The sequence below is a fragment of the Myodes glareolus genome, chromosome 2 (genome assembly GCF_982192425.1).
Source record: "Myodes glareolus chromosome 2, mMyoGla1.1, whole genome shotgun sequence".
Taxonomy (NCBI): Eukaryota; Metazoa; Chordata; class Mammalia; order Rodentia; family Cricetidae; genus Myodes; species Myodes glareolus.
In genome coordinates this window covers 122,884,826-122,900,981 of record NC_142027.1, presented here as the reverse complement: position 1 = coordinate 122,900,981, position 16,156 = coordinate 122,884,826, and the positions used below count along the sequence as shown (strand labels likewise).

The 16,156-nt window shown below is 48.6% G+C and overlaps 1 protein-coding gene across 1 annotated transcript in view; it reads left to right on the top strand.

The window, feature by feature from the left end:
* The window catches only part of Dnah10 (dynein axonemal heavy chain 10), a 121,032-nt gene that overhangs the window by 57,352 nt on the left and 47,524 nt on the right, over positions 1 to 16,156 (top strand). Inside the window, exons 33-41 of the mRNA XM_087903640.1 lie at positions 708 to 842; positions 1,560 to 1,712; positions 2,889 to 3,077; positions 5,137 to 5,283; positions 7,179 to 7,370; positions 8,262 to 8,380; positions 10,542 to 10,700; positions 12,863 to 12,998; positions 15,342 to 15,467. Coding sequence (XP_087759766.1) covers positions 708 to 842; positions 1,560 to 1,712; positions 2,889 to 3,077; positions 5,137 to 5,283; positions 7,179 to 7,370; positions 8,262 to 8,380; positions 10,542 to 10,700; positions 12,863 to 12,998; positions 15,342 to 15,467 — 1,356 coding nt within the window. The remainder of the gene's footprint in view (positions 1 to 707; positions 843 to 1,559; positions 1,713 to 2,888; positions 3,078 to 5,136; positions 5,284 to 7,178; positions 7,371 to 8,261; positions 8,381 to 10,541; positions 10,701 to 12,862; positions 12,999 to 15,341; positions 15,468 to 16,156) is intronic.

Below are 16,156 nucleotides of genomic sequence, written 5' to 3'. Positions count from 1 at the left end.
AGCCAAGAAGCCCTTTGTTTTCCTAGAAAGAAGTGTGAACTTAAGCCGTGCATAGCAGGCACGCTTATGATCCCAGTGCTTGGAGGTGGGGCAGGAAGATCAGGCATGCACGGCTATCCCCACCTACATAGCAAGTTGTATGCTAACCTGGGCTACACGAAACCCTATTTCAAAACATGGACGTATAAGCTTATCTGTGAGTTAGGGGTTCAAAGGGACAGGATCAATGGGAGACCCCAAGTCAAAGCATTTTTTACATTGATCATAGAGGCAAATTAGTGTCCTAGCCAACTGTTGCCCAACAGGACAGATGGGACTGAGGACCTGAGCTACCCACTCTCATTTGGGTCTGAAGGCCCTGGGGAATGTCAGCGTATAAGACTATTATCGCAGTCAAAGTGGAGTCAGTATCTTCCCTTCCTTTGGTCCCATCCAGTTCTCGTGGGACAGGGCTAAATGTTACTGCCCACCCTGGGGATGACCATCCGCCTAACCTGGCTCACTGTAAAGTGTCAGTCTCTGAGACACTCTCACAGACACACCCAGAAACAATATCTAGCCAGCAATATGGAGAACTCCCAGCACAGCCAGGCCGACACATGGAACTGAGCCTTGCAATGTCCATGCCTGTGTCCCAGAGATGAACCTGGTAGCAGCGCTCTTTCTCTGAACCAGAGTATGTATGTTTCGCATTTGACTGCTCACAGGCGCTGTCCATGTATCTGGGAGGTGCCCCTGCTGGCCCAGCAGGAACCGGCAAGACAGAGACCACCAAGGACCTTGCCAAAGCCCTGGGCCTGCTGTGTGTTGTGACCAACTGTGGCGAAGGCATGGATTACAAAGTAAGGCCTTGCTGTCCCTTTCAGCACCTGATTCCTCTGCAGGGAACTCCTAGTGTGGGCGTAGCTGGGAAGGGTGGCACCTGCCTTCTGAAACGACAGGTGATAGCTGGGAAGGTGTTAGAGTAAAACCTTCTGCTCTGCCAGGCAGTGGTGGCACACGCCTTTAATCCCAGCACTCGGGAGGCAGAGGCAGGCGGATCTCTGTGAGTTCGAGGCCAGCCTGGTCTACTAGAGCTAGTTCCAGGACAGGCTCCAAAGCTACAGAGAAACCCTGTCTCGGAAAACCACACACACACACACACACACACACACACACACACACACACACCCCTACACACCTTTTGCTCAGCCACAGGGCAAGAGTCCTGAACTCATAGGCTGCTGGGCTCAGGGAGGCAGCATGGATGGATCAGGGGCTCTAGAGAGGGACGAGGTCAGCAGCTAACTCCAGTACTGCACTCCGAGTTCTAGAGGAACTGGTCAGCTTTGGTTCAATAAGGACACTTGGGACTGTGGACCCACTGTGGCTAGAGCTCCCAGCATTTTAGCAGCTGGCAATCTGGAGTTTGTACAAATACACAGTCTTGATTGTCTAGCCCCGAGTGGGAGTTGGTCTACCATGGGCCTTGTGCCAGCGCTCCACCCAGCCACTCAGCAAGTTGTTTGATATGGAAGGCCAGGAGGAACAGGCCCTGACGGTTCTAACCGAATCCCTAGGCTGTCGGGAAGATCTTCTCTGGCCTTGCCCAGTGCGGCGCATGGGGCTGCTTTGATGAATTCAACCGGATTGATGCCTCGGTGCTGTCTGTCATCTCATCTCAAATCCAGACGATCCGCAACGCGCTGATCCACCAGCTGACCACATTCCAGGTGAGGGGAGGAGGGGAGGCACCTGCATCCCTCCCCAGGATGGCATCTTGGGTGGGGGCCATTGTCAGACATTAGTTACTCTTGTACTACTGTGACCAGACACTTGGAGTTTGAGGGAAGCAACGGTTTTGGCTCACGGTTTCGGAAGGCTTGGTCCATCATGGTGAGAGCAGGGCGGGGTCGTTCCCACCCCTGTGGCACCAAAGCAGAGAGAGGGACATCCCTGTGTTGCCTAACTCTCTCTCTCTCCCCACCACTTAAATTTATTCAGACACCTTATCTCAAAGATGATACCCCTCACATTCAGGGTAGGTCTCCCTCCATCTGTTCTCATAAAAGCAGCCAGGGGTATATCTAACTGATCCTAAAGCAGCCAGGGGTATACCTAAGTGATCCTAAAGCAGCCAGAGTATACCTAAGTGATCCTAAAGCAGCCAGAGGTATACCTAAGTGTTCCTAAAGCCACTGAGCTTGACAATGAGAATTTCCTACCACACCTGGCCAGACACCAAGCCTGATCAAACTTGGTCAGACATGAGATTTCACCAAATTACACACTTTACCAGATATTATACCCAGACAGACATTAAGTCAGACCAAACATCATATTTGACCACACCTCACCAGGCACAACACCTGACCACATCTGACCACATCTGACCACACCCAACCACACCCGACCACACCTGACCACATCTGACCACACCTGACTACACCAGACTACACCTGACCACACTCAACCACATCTGACCACACCTAACCATATCTGAACACACCTGACTACACCTGATCACATCTGACCACACCTGGACATACCTGACCACATCTGACCACACCTGGACACACCTGACCACATCTGACCACACCTGGACACACCTGACCACATCTGACCACACCCGACCAAACCCAACCACACCTGACCAAATCTGACCACATCTGACAACACCTGACCACACCCGACCATACCTGGACACACTTGACCATGCCTTGACCGGTACCATACCTAACTGGACACCACACCTGGCTTCACAGAGATGTCTTGGATTCTGTGTCAATCCGGAGAACCCATAGTGCCCACATCACCATCTCCCTTGGGGATGCCCCTGTGGCCCCAGCTTCCTCTCCCTGGGTGAACTAGTGACGACATCACTCACTCCTTCCTCTCCTGTCACCCAGTTCGAAGGACAGGAGATCTCCCTCGACTCTCGGATGGGCATCTTTATCACCATGAATCCCGGCTATGCAGGCCGCACAGAGCTGCCCGAGTCCGTGAAAGCCCTGTTCAGGCCTGTGGTCGTCATCGTGCCCGACCTGCAGCAGATCTGTGAGATCATGCTCTTCTCTGAGGGCTTCCTGGGGGCCAAGGTGAGCTGCACTGGCGGCGAGCTGCGGGTTGTGCTTTGGGATGATTCGGCCCTGTCTCTGCTCCTTCCCCACCCTCTGAAGCTGTGATTTAATTTGGTCGTGTGCTAATGATCGAGAGGTTGGGACAGCAGCCACAGGTCTCCGATGTATCCTTCCCCAGGAGTGGCATCTTATGCACACAGCTGCAGGTCTTTGCCAACCTTCGAGCTGCCCAGGCACACGTCATGTTCAGACATCACCAGGGTTCATGTTCTTCCTCTCATTATGTGTAGCAATGGAGTGACCGTCACCATAGTCAGAGCACAAACCAAACTTTCTGCTACCGAGATTCTCTCATATGTCAGCCTTTAAAAACCACACCTGAGGTCTAAAGAGATGGCTGAGTCAGTACGGTGCCTACCTTGAGCATGAGGACCTGAGTTCGAGTCCTCAGATCCACATAAAGGCCAGGTGTGGTGGTACACACCTGCCATTGCTGTACTGGGGAGACAGATCCCTGGAGCTTGCTGGCCAGCCAGCTTCACCAGTGATCTCCAGGGTCAGTGACAGACCTTCTCTCAAAATACAAGGTATGGACTAAGGAGATGGCTCACTGGGTGAAAGGGCCTGCTCTGCAGTCATGAAGACCTGAGTTTGAATCTCTAACGCCCATGTAAACAGCTGGGCATGACTGCACATGCCTGTAACTCCAGTGTTGGAAAGAGAAGACAGATGGATTCCAAGAGCTCCCTGGTCAGCCAGCCCAGGCAAAATAAGGGAGCTTCTGGTTCAATGAGAGATCCTACATCAAGTCAACATAGCAAAGGGTGAGAGAGGCAGATACCTAATTCTTCCTCCGCCTCTGTATGCACGTGCACCCATGGGCACATTTACCTACATACTTGCTTGCAACACATGCACACATGTGCACATACACACACACAAACACACACACTTTTTCTTTTTCTGTGTGATACTGAAGATGGAACCCAGCACCTCCTGCAACAGAGGCCTGTTCTCCAGTGAGCCATACCCCGACTATTTTCTTCAATGTATGCTCTTTAGAGAAAAAAGATTTTATTTTTCAGTTATGAGTCTGTGTTAAGTGTGTATGGGTGCAATTCCCACAGAGGACAGAAGAGGGCATCTGAGTCCCTGGGCCGGGAGCCACCCAACACTAGTGCTGTGAACTAAATTGAGCCCTCTCTAAAAGCAATAAGTGCTTCTAGCCACTGAGCCATCTCTCCAGCCCTGCCCTGGCTGCTTTTCAAGGCTCTCACTACACCCTTCCACCCCCACCCCAGGCTGCCAGGACTCTGGGTTTTCAGGATGAGATCTTGTGTCTGTTTTTATCCAAATACCCAGTCTTGGGGACCAGTAGGCTTGACTGGTGTAGCCTGGGAGTTGTCGTCAGGAAGTAGAACAGACTGGGCACCGTGGTTCATATTGATCTCTAATCCACGCTTCTTAGGAGATTGAGGTGGGAAGATTATAAATTCAAAGCCAAACTCCATCACAAAATAAAATGAAGGGCTAGGGTTCATCCCTAGCACCAAACAAACCAACAAAAGGAACAGCGACTGGGCAAGGGGCACCTGTGTGGTAGGTTGAGGTCCAGTAAGCTGGAAGCGTCCGTGTGAGCAGGCTGTGACCACTTGCTGGGACCTGCCATCACCAAAGGCAGTTATGATCCCAGCTTTGTGCAACTGTTGTCAGATTTTGGCAAATGTGTTTGTGTGTTTCAGACAAGGTCTCATGTAGTCCAGGCTAGCCTCGAACTCTCTGAACTCTCCACGTACCTAAGGAGACCTTGAACTTCCTGACCCTCCTGCCTGAACACACCTTCCGCGTGTGACCTCCTGCCTAGCTTTGGTGTCCTTTGAATAAGTCCCCCATGGAGCCTTAATCAGAAAAGGAGCCACACCCTGGTGTTTTCTGAACCCTGCAGACCAGCTTTGCAGATCTGTAGTTGGGTGTCCCTGAGACACCCATGTTCCTTTGTATTTGCAGTGACACTCTGCTGCTTTCGGTCACTTTATTCTCTCCTATTTTTGTTTTCTCACCACCTTTTGTCAAAAAGACGCTGGCCAAGAAGATGACCGTTCTGTATAAGCTGGCCCGGGAGCAGCTGTCCAAGCAGCACCATTATGACTTTGGGCTCCGGGCCCTGAAGTCGGTCCTGGTCATGGCTGGGGAGCTGAAGCGAGGCTCTGCAGACCTGCAGGAGGTAGGCTGCGCAGGGTCTGTGGCTGTGTGTGGTTCCGCGCAGTTTCCACGCGTGTGCGGAAGGCGAGGTGGAGGCCATGGGACGCGCAGAAGCTTTAGGTCTTGGCTGTCCCTCTGTTGGCTGTATGGCTTGGCTTTGCTCTTCTCACGGTGATGTCGTCTTCGGAGACTGTACCTTAAGATCAAGTTCAGAGTCCTCGTGGCAGTACCAGTACTCAGGGTGCTTCTGTGGCGACTTTCAGTCCGTCATCTTAGGTGGGCAGGGAGGTAGAGGGGCGTGAGCAGCCTCCTGTGGAAGTGGGAATGTGCATTCCTCTTCAATTAGTGAGTATTGATTACATATTTTTTAATTTTTATTTATTTATTTATCTTATGTGTGTGGGTGTTGTGTCTTCAGACATGTACTACATGCATGCCTGGCACTCTTGGAGGCCCTGGGGTTACAGGCAGGTGGTGAGCTGCCATGTGGGTGCTGGGAGTTGAACCTGGATCCTCTGAAAGAACAGTCATTGCTCTTAATCATTGAGCCATCGCTCCACCCACTGGGCATACATCCTAATGGGACTCAGTGAGATGTCTCCCAGGTACACACGGGCTCTAATCAGAGCCAACGCCTCCCCACTGACTTCCTCTTTACGATGAAACTGAGAGAAATTGTCGCATGTGATACTTATTCCACTGTCAGACTCATCGCTGGCATTCTGAGGGTGACATTCTTGCACCATTTCCCACCAGTGATAATGTTGGACATCTAATTTTTGTTTGGATGTAAACAAAAATTAGAAGAAACAAAAATTAGATGTAAAACTCGACATCTTACATTCCATTTTAAATTATTTTTTAAAAGACAGGGTTTCTCTGAGTAGCCCTGGTTGTCCAGGAACTCACTCTGTAGCCCAGGCTGGCCTCGCCTCAGACTCAGAGCTGCCTATCTCTGCCTCCGAGTGCTGGGATTAAAGGTGTGCACTATCATAGCCTCGCTTTATATTCCACTTTTATAGGTTTTATTGTGGATTTTTTTCTTTTATATAAAACTTTGGGAAAAATGAAAGGCAAATTCCAGAAATATTTTTGATATTTTATATAGACTTTCATATTTCATTTTCATAAAAATACTTCATGAAAGTGGCTTATGCCTTATAATATTTTTTACTTATATTAAATCATAATTAAAAAAATGTTTTGAGACAAGCTCTCTTTATGCAGTCCTGGCTAATCTTGAACTTGCTGCATAGGCCGGTCCGGCCTCCACGTCACAGAAATCCATTGCCTCTGCTCCTGAGTGCTGGCATTAAAGGTGTGTGCCACTGTGCCTGGCCAGAACTTTAAATTTTTAAAAATTTTAACTGGGGATACACCTCAGTAGTAGGCATTTGCCTAGGTTCAACCCCTATTACAGCCCCCAGTTTTCTTTAAAATATATAAACCTATAACATATAATGTCTAAATTTATAACATATAATATGTACAAATCTATAACACAAAATATATTTTGTTATATATTATGTTTTATGGGAGTGTGTTGAGACAGGTTTCTCTGTGTAGCCCTGGCTTGCTTTGTAGACCCATTGCCTCTGTCTCCCAAGTACTGGGACTAAAGGCGTGCATCACAGTGCCCGGCATACAGTGCTTGTGGAGGTCAGAGAAGAATTTGCCGAAGTCAGTTGTCTTTCCACCTTGTAGACTCCGGGGATTAAAAGCACAAGTCATCAAGCTTGGGGCTTCTCGTCTGCTGAGCCATCTTTCTGTCCCTCATTACGTATTTATGTTAGAGATGTAAAATCAGTGACTAAGCACAGTTAATTTTAGAAGAACGTTCCACCCTATGTTGGGCAGCAGGGGTGTCCCAGTGCTTGCTGGGTTCTTTGGCAATCCCTCATCCTCTGGTCCCTCCAGGATGTGGTCCTGATGCGGGCGCTGCGGGACATGAACCTACCCAAGTTTGTGTTTGAGGATGTCCCCCTCTTCCTGGGCCTCATCTCCGACCTGTTTCCTGGGTTGGACTGCCCCCGTGTGCGCTACCCGGATTTCAACGATGCCGTCGAGCAGGTGCTGGAGGAGAATGGCTACGTGCTTCTGCCGGTCCAGGTGAGCAGGGTGCAGTGTCTGTCACTCACACTGGCCTGGAACTCACTGCAGAACACAGGCTGGCATCAGACGCCCGGCTCAGTCAGTGAAGTGCTTGTCACACAAGCAGTCAGACTTGAGTTTAATTACCCAGAACCCATGTGAAAAAAAAAAAAAAAAGCTGGCCTCAGTGGCACACATTTAAAAACCATCTCTAGTAGGGCATAGCCTGGTGGATCCCTGAAACTTGCTGACCAGACAGTCTAGCCACATCAGTGAGCCCCAAGTTTAGTGAGAGACACCATCTCAAAAAGTGAAAGTAAAAAAGAGCAATTGAGGAAAATAGCCGCTCTCCCTCTCCCCTGTGGAAACACACACATTTCTGTCAGGAATGTAAAATAACACACTGTACTGCCGACTCTTCAGCAAGTTACACCCAGAGGCCTCCTAGGGACTGGCGATCCCACTGCCCAGGCCCAAGAGCAGTGAGAACATGTATGCGCAGAAACACACGTGTGAGCTCCCGAGGTCAGATATCCCCAGTGGCTCAAATGTGGAAACCAGTGTCTGTCAACTGACGGACAGATGCGTGTGGTCTAGTCATGAAATAAAATAGTATTTAGCCATAAAAGGAACAGAGACGGGCACAGCGGCACACACCGCCAGCACCCAGGAGACAGTGGCAGGAACGCCAGGAGCCTGGGGCCAGCCTGAGCTATGCTACACAGGGGTTGGTTCCCTCCTTTTACATGCTCAGGTCATAAAGCTTCCCGAAACACCTCAAGTGTTCAGTCAGCTCACCAGCCCTGAACTCCATCAGAATAAACTGTTGTTATTGTTATTAATGATGATGATGATGATGATGATTTTCAAAAGACAAGCTTAGCACGACTGCCCACGTCGTTCCCGCAGGTGGATAAAGTGGTCCAGATGTTCGAGACCATGCTGACCCGCCACACGACAATGGTGGTGGGGCCCACAGGAGGCGGCAAGTCTGTGGTCATCAATGCTCTGTGTCAGGCCCAGACGAAGTGAGTGTCCTGCTGGGGTGAGGGCGTTTGTCAGGACAGCGTCTTGGGGAGTGTTTTATGAGAGCATTGGCTATCCATCTCATGGGATGTGTGTTTGTCCCGGGTGTGAGTTGTTTTCTGAGTGATGAGATCAAATGCCTACAAAAGGAGGATTATGGGGATGAAGGACTTATTCTGGCTCAGGGTTTAAGAGAATGAAATCCATCAGGGCAGGGAAGGCAAGCACTGTGGTGTCCCTGGAGGCAGGCGGGCAGGAGCATAGCACTGAGACTTCCCACACCTGGGAGGACCGAAAAGCAGGGAGCCGATAACACTGGCGCTGGTAATGGACCTTTCTTTGGACTACCAGCTCCTGAAAAATGATGCAGAGACCTTTTATTAATTATGAAAGCTTGACCTTAGCTTAGGCTTATTCCCAACTAGCTCTTAAAACTTAAGTTAACCTGTTTATATTCATCTACATTCTGTCACGTGACTCATTACCTTTCCCCAGTACCATTTTATCCAACTTCCTCTGCATCTGGCTGGCAAATCTACCATCTCAGATTCTTCCCAGAGTTCCCATCTCTGCTTGGAAGTATTGCTTGTCCTCTCCTGCCTCGCTATTGGCCATTCAGCTCTTTATTAAACCAATCAGAAGATGCCTTAGGCAGGCGAGGAAGGACAGCAACACAATAGCACACTGTGTGATCAAGTATCTCACAACAGACACTCAATGAACTTTCTCCTCTTCCCAATTTTATTTTGTCTGGCACCCCAGCCTATGAGATGGTCCCACTCACAGTCAGGGAAGATCATTCACCCTTGGTTAAAACTCTGAAAATGAGGCCAGCAATACGGCTCAACAGTTAAGAGCATCTGCTGCTCTTGCAGAGGACCATAGTTTGATTCCCGGCACCCACATGAGTGCTGTAACTCCTGTAAGTCCGGTTTCAGGGGATGGGATGTCCTCTTCTGGCCTCAAGGGGTATTTCATGCAAGTAGTGCACACACATACATGTTGACAAAACACTCATGCACAGAAAACAATACATATTTAAAACAACTAAAAAATCTTTTCTCAAAACTCCTCCACAGACACACCTGAAGCTGTCTCCTGGGTTACCCCAAATGCTGCCACATTAACAGTGAGGATTGGCCACCACAGAAACCCCAAAACTCAGTGTTTCTCCTTGCTTCATTGCCGACTCAGAACACACAGCAGGCGCTCCTGCAGATTGTGGCAGTCAGGTGGCCTTGTGGAGTGAGCGCCCTGCTGCACCTCTTAGGAAGACAATGTACAAGTTCAATTACATCATCCCAGTGCCTGCCCTGGGCAATGCTGGAGTGTCACCCCCCACAGACAATTTGTCACCAGGCCTGTGTGAAGGAGGAGGCGACTCCAACTTTTAATGTACCCCAAATCACACGGAAGGGCCAGTGAAATGGTTCAGAGCCTGTAAAGGTGCTGGCAGCCAAACCTGACAACCTGAATTTGAACCCCAGAATCCACAGGGTGGAAGGAGAAAACTGACTCCCAGAACTGTCCTCTGATCCCCCCAATAAAAAATAAACTATAATAATGATCACATAAATCAGTAGAATTAAACAAAGCCCCTAGAACCTCCTAAAGGCTCACTGTGGTTTGACGGTCTTAAATACAGAGTGAATTTTGATTTTCTAGCTTCGTGCTCCTCCCCTTGTCAACAGCTGGGTTCTAGACAGGCTTGGATGAATGCCAACATTCCCGGCAAAGTCTATAAAGAGCCATTTGACCTATGAGAGTCCAGCATTTCTAGGTTGCACAGAAAATCTCAGGGCTAAGTCTGGGAGACTGCCTGAGAGTTAAAGGGCACCAACGGGCTGTATTAGCACAGGGTTTCCTTCTACTGGCAGTATAGTAGGGATCTATCATTACAGACGGGCATGTGCTGGCCACTCGGCTCATAAAGTGTGCAACACACAGAGCCAGGTGTGGTGGTAATTAGTGTGAAGGCGGCCTGGTCTCCTTAGTAAGTTCTAGGCTAGCCAGGGCAACATAAGGAGATTCTGCCCTTTCTTACAAAATAGAAACACAGATCCATTTTAGAGTGGACGTCCATCTGCGCTTCATGGGTCTTGTGTGTCCCCCTTTGGGGCTTTGTTGCTCTGAGCCATAGCTGAAGCTGCCTCTTTGGTTTAGGCTCGGGCTAATGACGAAGTTATACATCTTGAACCCCAAAGCTGTGAGTGTCATTGAGTTATACGGCATCCTGGACCCCATCACTCGAGACTGGACCGATGGGGTGCTGTCAAACATCTTCAGGGAGATCAACAGGCCGACCGACAAAAAGGAACGGAAGTGAGTCTCTACCGCACTAGCCAGAAGCCTGGGTTAAAGGTCATTTCTTCGGCATCCTTTGATTTTGAGCAGTTTCTAGAATTTCTTTTTCTGCATGACTTTAATGTTCTAGAATAGTCCAGACCAGATACGTTATAGAAAGGTCAATGGAAATGTCACAGGGATGAGGTATCTGTCTCAGCACGGGAAATGTGTGATGTCTACATGTCCAGCTATTCACAGTGCTGTAATCGAGGTTACTCTCACACCCGCCAGTTCCCAGATAACCACTCAGAGGCCTAATATTACTTATAAATGCTTGGCCAATGGCTCATGCTTATTACTAGCTAGCTCTTATATTTAAAGTAACACATATTTTTATTCATGCTTTACCACATGGTTCATGGCTTGTTACCTCATTGTTTACATCTTGCTTCCTTGGCAGCTGACTGGTATCCCCCAGACTTTGCCTTTCTTCTCCTGACTCTCTTCTTGGATTTCTCACCTGGTTCTATCCTGCCTTGCCATAGGCCAAAGCAGCTTTATTTATCAACCAATGAGAGGAACACATGTGTGCAAACAGACCATCCCACAGCACAGGGCCCTCTCTTCTTGGCAAGGCATCATTTCCTCCATCTGTAGGGAGACACCTCAAGGGGGCGCTAGCACTTTGTTGCTCATCAACCCTACACCCAGTGGTCTGAATAGCTATTGTTACTTGTTTGAGTGAAGTCTTTCTACCATGGATACAGATGGCAAGTCCCTGCTGTGAGGTGACATAATTATAGAGTGTGGTGGTAGCCACACAATGGAACTGGACACATGCTGCTTAGCCTCAGTTTGATAAGAGCCCAGGGGTTGTGAAGAAAATACATTTATCCTTAGGAACTACATGCTGAATTATTAGGGGGAAAGGGTTATCATATCTGTAACAGATCAAAGAGGCCAAAGAGAGAGAGGAGGAGGATGCGGAGAGAAGACAGGGAGGAAAAGAGAGAGAGAGCGACTGTGAATATAGCAGTTTGAGGATCTGCCTGGCCCCCTCTACTATTTCCTTATGAAGAGAATTGGCACGGAATTGGGAACCATCCCGATAATCTAGAACAATCTTGTCTCCCACTATAGATGGTTGTGAGCCACCCTGTGGTTGCTGGGAATTGAACTCAGGACCTCAGGAAGAGCAATCAGTGCTTTTAACCACTGAGCAATCTCTTCAGTTCCCTTGTCTTGAGATCTTTAGCTAAGATCTCCCTCTCTCCCAGCTAAGTGTAGCCCATGGCAGTACACATCTGTAAACCTAGCATTTGGGATGCTGAGGCACAAGTTTTCAACCAGCCTGAGCTACCTCATGAGACCCTGTCTGAAAATAAATAAATTGGGCTGGAAATAGCTGGTGGTTAAGGTCACTGTCTGCTCTTTCAGAGGACCAGGGTTCAGTTCCCAGCACCTACATAGCAACTCTCAACCATCTCCACTCCAGTTCCAGTTGCCCTCTTCTGGCCACCTCGGGCACTGCATGGATATGTGGCTCAGATGTTCATGCAGACAGACACTCATACATATGAAATAAAAAATTAAAAATTTTAAAAAAATAAAGGAAACAAAAAAGAAATAACCAAGTTTTTTTTTTTAAAAAAAATAGTGATAAGTTACAATTTATTCTTGTCATCAGCTTCGACCTCAGACAAAAATGGGGTATGAGGTAGTGGACCATTGTGCTTTCTGCACCCATGAAACTGCTCGCTCAGGCTTGGTGAATGGTCCCCATGCAGGAATGTTGTAACTTACAAGAACAAATGAAGATAAAGGCAGATAGTATGAGATGAAAAAGAAGATGATTACAAACTTCAGGCAAAACAAACGGCTCTAAAGTGAACTGTAGAATACTAGTTGGCTCTACAGTAAATGTTTACCTATTAAAACAATGTCAGTAATGTGTACTATTGACGAGTTCAGCAGTGTATTAATCCAAGGAAGGTCAGTTTGCTAAAGGAAGCTAGCTGGATGGTGTGTGATGTCCTCCAGTCCTCCAACATTAGTGAGTTACTCGGTATTTATGCACCACGTGGTCAGACATGAGGACTAAAGGAATGTACTGTGAAGCCTGGCTGAAAAGCCCTGGGACAGTGGGGCCCCTGGGGGAGCCCTGGGATCTGTGACGCACCTCTCTTCGGTCACTGCAGGTACATTTTGTTTGACGGCGATGTGGATGCCTTGTGGGTGGAAAACATGAACTCAGTGATGGACGACAACAAGCTGCTGACCTTGGCCAACGGGGAGCGCATCCGTCTCCAGGCTCACTGTGCCCTGCTCTTTGAGGCAAGCGGTGCTGAGAACCAGACTTGAACAGGGGCCTTGCTGCTAGTGACTGAAGTCTTGATTAGGGTAGATGATTAGGAAAACACAGAAGCCGATGAGTGCCACACTTTGATTTTTAACATGGCGTTTATCTGCATTTGTGGACTCAGGTTTGTGTGTGGTCAGAGGCAACTTGTGGGAGTTGGTTTTTTTGTTCAGTGTGTGGGTCCCGGGGATTGAACTTGACTTGTAAGGCTTGGTAGCAAATGCTTGACTCACTGAGCCCACCTTATTGGCCCAACCCCTTGTTTACCATCTTCTCCTGTTATCCCCGCTCTACTCTAAGCTAGAGTTGACTGCTTTCCTGTTTGTTTCTTTGTCTTTTGAGACAGGCTCTCACTAGGTAGCTCCAGCTGTCCTGGAACTCACTGTAGACCACGCTGGTCTCAAACTCACGGAGATCCACCTGCCTCTGCTTCCCCAGTACTGGGATTAAAGGCATGTGCCCCGACGCCTGTTTATCTATAAACAACATGCTTAGCTTGTTACTCGTTCTTTTACTAAATGTATCCAGTAGTAGGGTTGAAACGATGGCTCAGTGGCTAAGCGTGCTTGCTGCTGTTCCAGAGGACCTGAATTTGGTTCCCAGTATCCACACTGGGCAGCTCACAAACACCCATTACCTGAGCTCTGTGAGATCTAAACCCCCTTTTCTGCCTCCCCAGGCAGTACACGCACACAGTGTACCTACCCCCACACACACAAATAAAAAATAAAAATATGAGCTTTTAATTTATCCATTATTGCTGAACATGCTTGTAATCTTAGTGATTAGGAGGCCTCACAGGAGGCAGGAGGATTCCCATGAATTTGTCCCCAGTGTGGGCCACATAAGGAGTTCTTGGCCATCGATGACTCTGTAGCAAGACCTGATCTCACAGAAACAAAGCAAAAGTTAAAAACTTGACATATTATCTACCGGCCGAGTCCTCTGAGTCTGAGGACTCATCTGCTAGTTCAGTCGTCAACCTCCCCTCCTCAGAACGCCGCATTTCTGAATTGTCCATCAGCACACACTGTTGACATTGTTTTGAATACAGAAATACTCACTGCAGAGCCAACTAGCGTACTGTAATTCCTTCTTTGTCTTTTCGAGCCATTTGCTTTGTCTGAAGTTTGTAGTCCCCTTCCCTTCCTTTCATGCTACTTGCCTTTATCTTGATTAAGAAAGACTTTCTATTATGTCAAGCATCAAGCCCTCCTGTCTGTCCCAGAGACCTCTCCTCAAGTCCCCTGCCTCATTTTCTGTTGACCACACCAACTGCTTGTTTCAAGGCTGTGTCCTAGGAACAGAGATGCTGTGTCCTAGGAACACTTGCTGCTGATGAATCGTGATGTCATTTCCTTCCATCTGCAGAATTCACCAGTGTGTTTGTGTTTGTGCATATCATTGTCTAGTTGGCTGACGGAGCCATGAATTTTATAAGGGGAAACACTGGTCAGTAGGTTAGCTCTGTACAGAGGATGCCTCCTGCTACCTCCTGTCAGCCATGTTGAAAAAGGAGCACAGAGAGAGAGAGAGAGAGACAGAGAAGAAAATGCTCTAAAGTGATATTTGGGGGCTGGGGTTGTAGCTGGTCAGCTGGTAGCGAGCTCACGTAGCATGCATGAGGCCCTGGGTTCATCCCCAGCACTGCACATACCAGATGTGCATGCACACACCTGTCATTCTGGCACTCAGTGGAGACACAAGGACCAGGAGTTCAAGACTATCCTGAGTTACAGGTTAACCTGGGCTGTATAAGGCCTCACCTTTAAAATACTAAAACAAAACAAAACAAAAACAAAGGGGCTAGGAGAGGTGGCTCAGTGGTTTAGAACACTGGCTATTCTTGCAAAGAACCCCAGTTTGGTTCCCAGTTTATACACGACGCCTCACGGCTGTCTGTAACTCCATTTTCAAGGGATGTGATGCCCACTTTTGGCCTCTGTGGCTCCCTGCACACACCTAGTGCACAGACACACACTCAGGCTCGTCCACATACACATTCAATAAAGTACATTAAACCCATGATACTTGTTTCTAGGTTCTGGGATCTGAATAATTTTATACATGTTTACACCTTTCCTACTTTTGATCAGGCAGCCTACAACATTTATTTAATGAGAAGACATCACATCAGGCAGGGGTAACCTCACCGTGAACTCCATCTTCAGTTTAAAACCTCACCAGCTATACTGACTGTCTGGCATGGGCTTCGTGCCCTAGTGAGTCTTTGCACAAGGGAGGCCCTGGCATGTGTGAGTCGGGGCTAGCAGCCGTGACCAGAAGGGTTTTCGAGCTGAGGGGTTCACTCTTTGCAGGTGGGAGACTTGCAGTATGCCTCTCCTGCGACTGTGTCTCGATGCGGGATGGTCTACGTGGACCCTAAGAACTTGAAGTACCAACCATACTGGAAAAAATGGCTGCAGCAACAGATCCAAAGCAAGGTGAGCACCATCCTCAGACAGCTGGAGCACGGCCAGCAACACTGGACACCTGCCGGTGTGTCCTTGAGCACACACAGCCCGATGAGCCTTTGCGTCACGCATGCTGGTGAGATGGGTGATGGTGTTGACAGATTAGGCCAGGGATCAACTGATGTATGCAAAAAGGCAGATAGGAAACACTTTCAGCTGAGCCTACTCAGGGTGGGGACACAGACGGAGACAGTACACACAGGAGGACATGGCTGTAGCTAGCGGATGTTAACCCAGGTAGATTCTGCGTTTCAGTTTGCACACCTGGTTCAGATAGGTCCAGTTATGGAGAGAGGGGATGCCCCATTCTGTGCCTTTGCTCAGCTGGCTGAGTGCCCTGTGCAGACGAGCCAGTTTGCCCTGTTGTTGAGATCCAATGGCTTCAGCTGACCACTGACCTGCCCCCAGTGTCCCAGCTTCACAGTAGGATTCATTGAAAGTGATGGATGTGACAGGCATGTATGCATGGTGGCTTCAGTCACATCCAGATGCTGGAACCTCGTTTTTACAGGTGGTCTGATGTCTCTCTAGAAGGGCCATGAGACTGCATGGATTGGAAAACAGAATATCATTTTCCCAGAGTAGAGAAGGCCAGGGAAATCCAGGCCATCAGAAGCAATGTCACATGGGAGGATTGTCTTCAAGGGACTCTTAAAGAC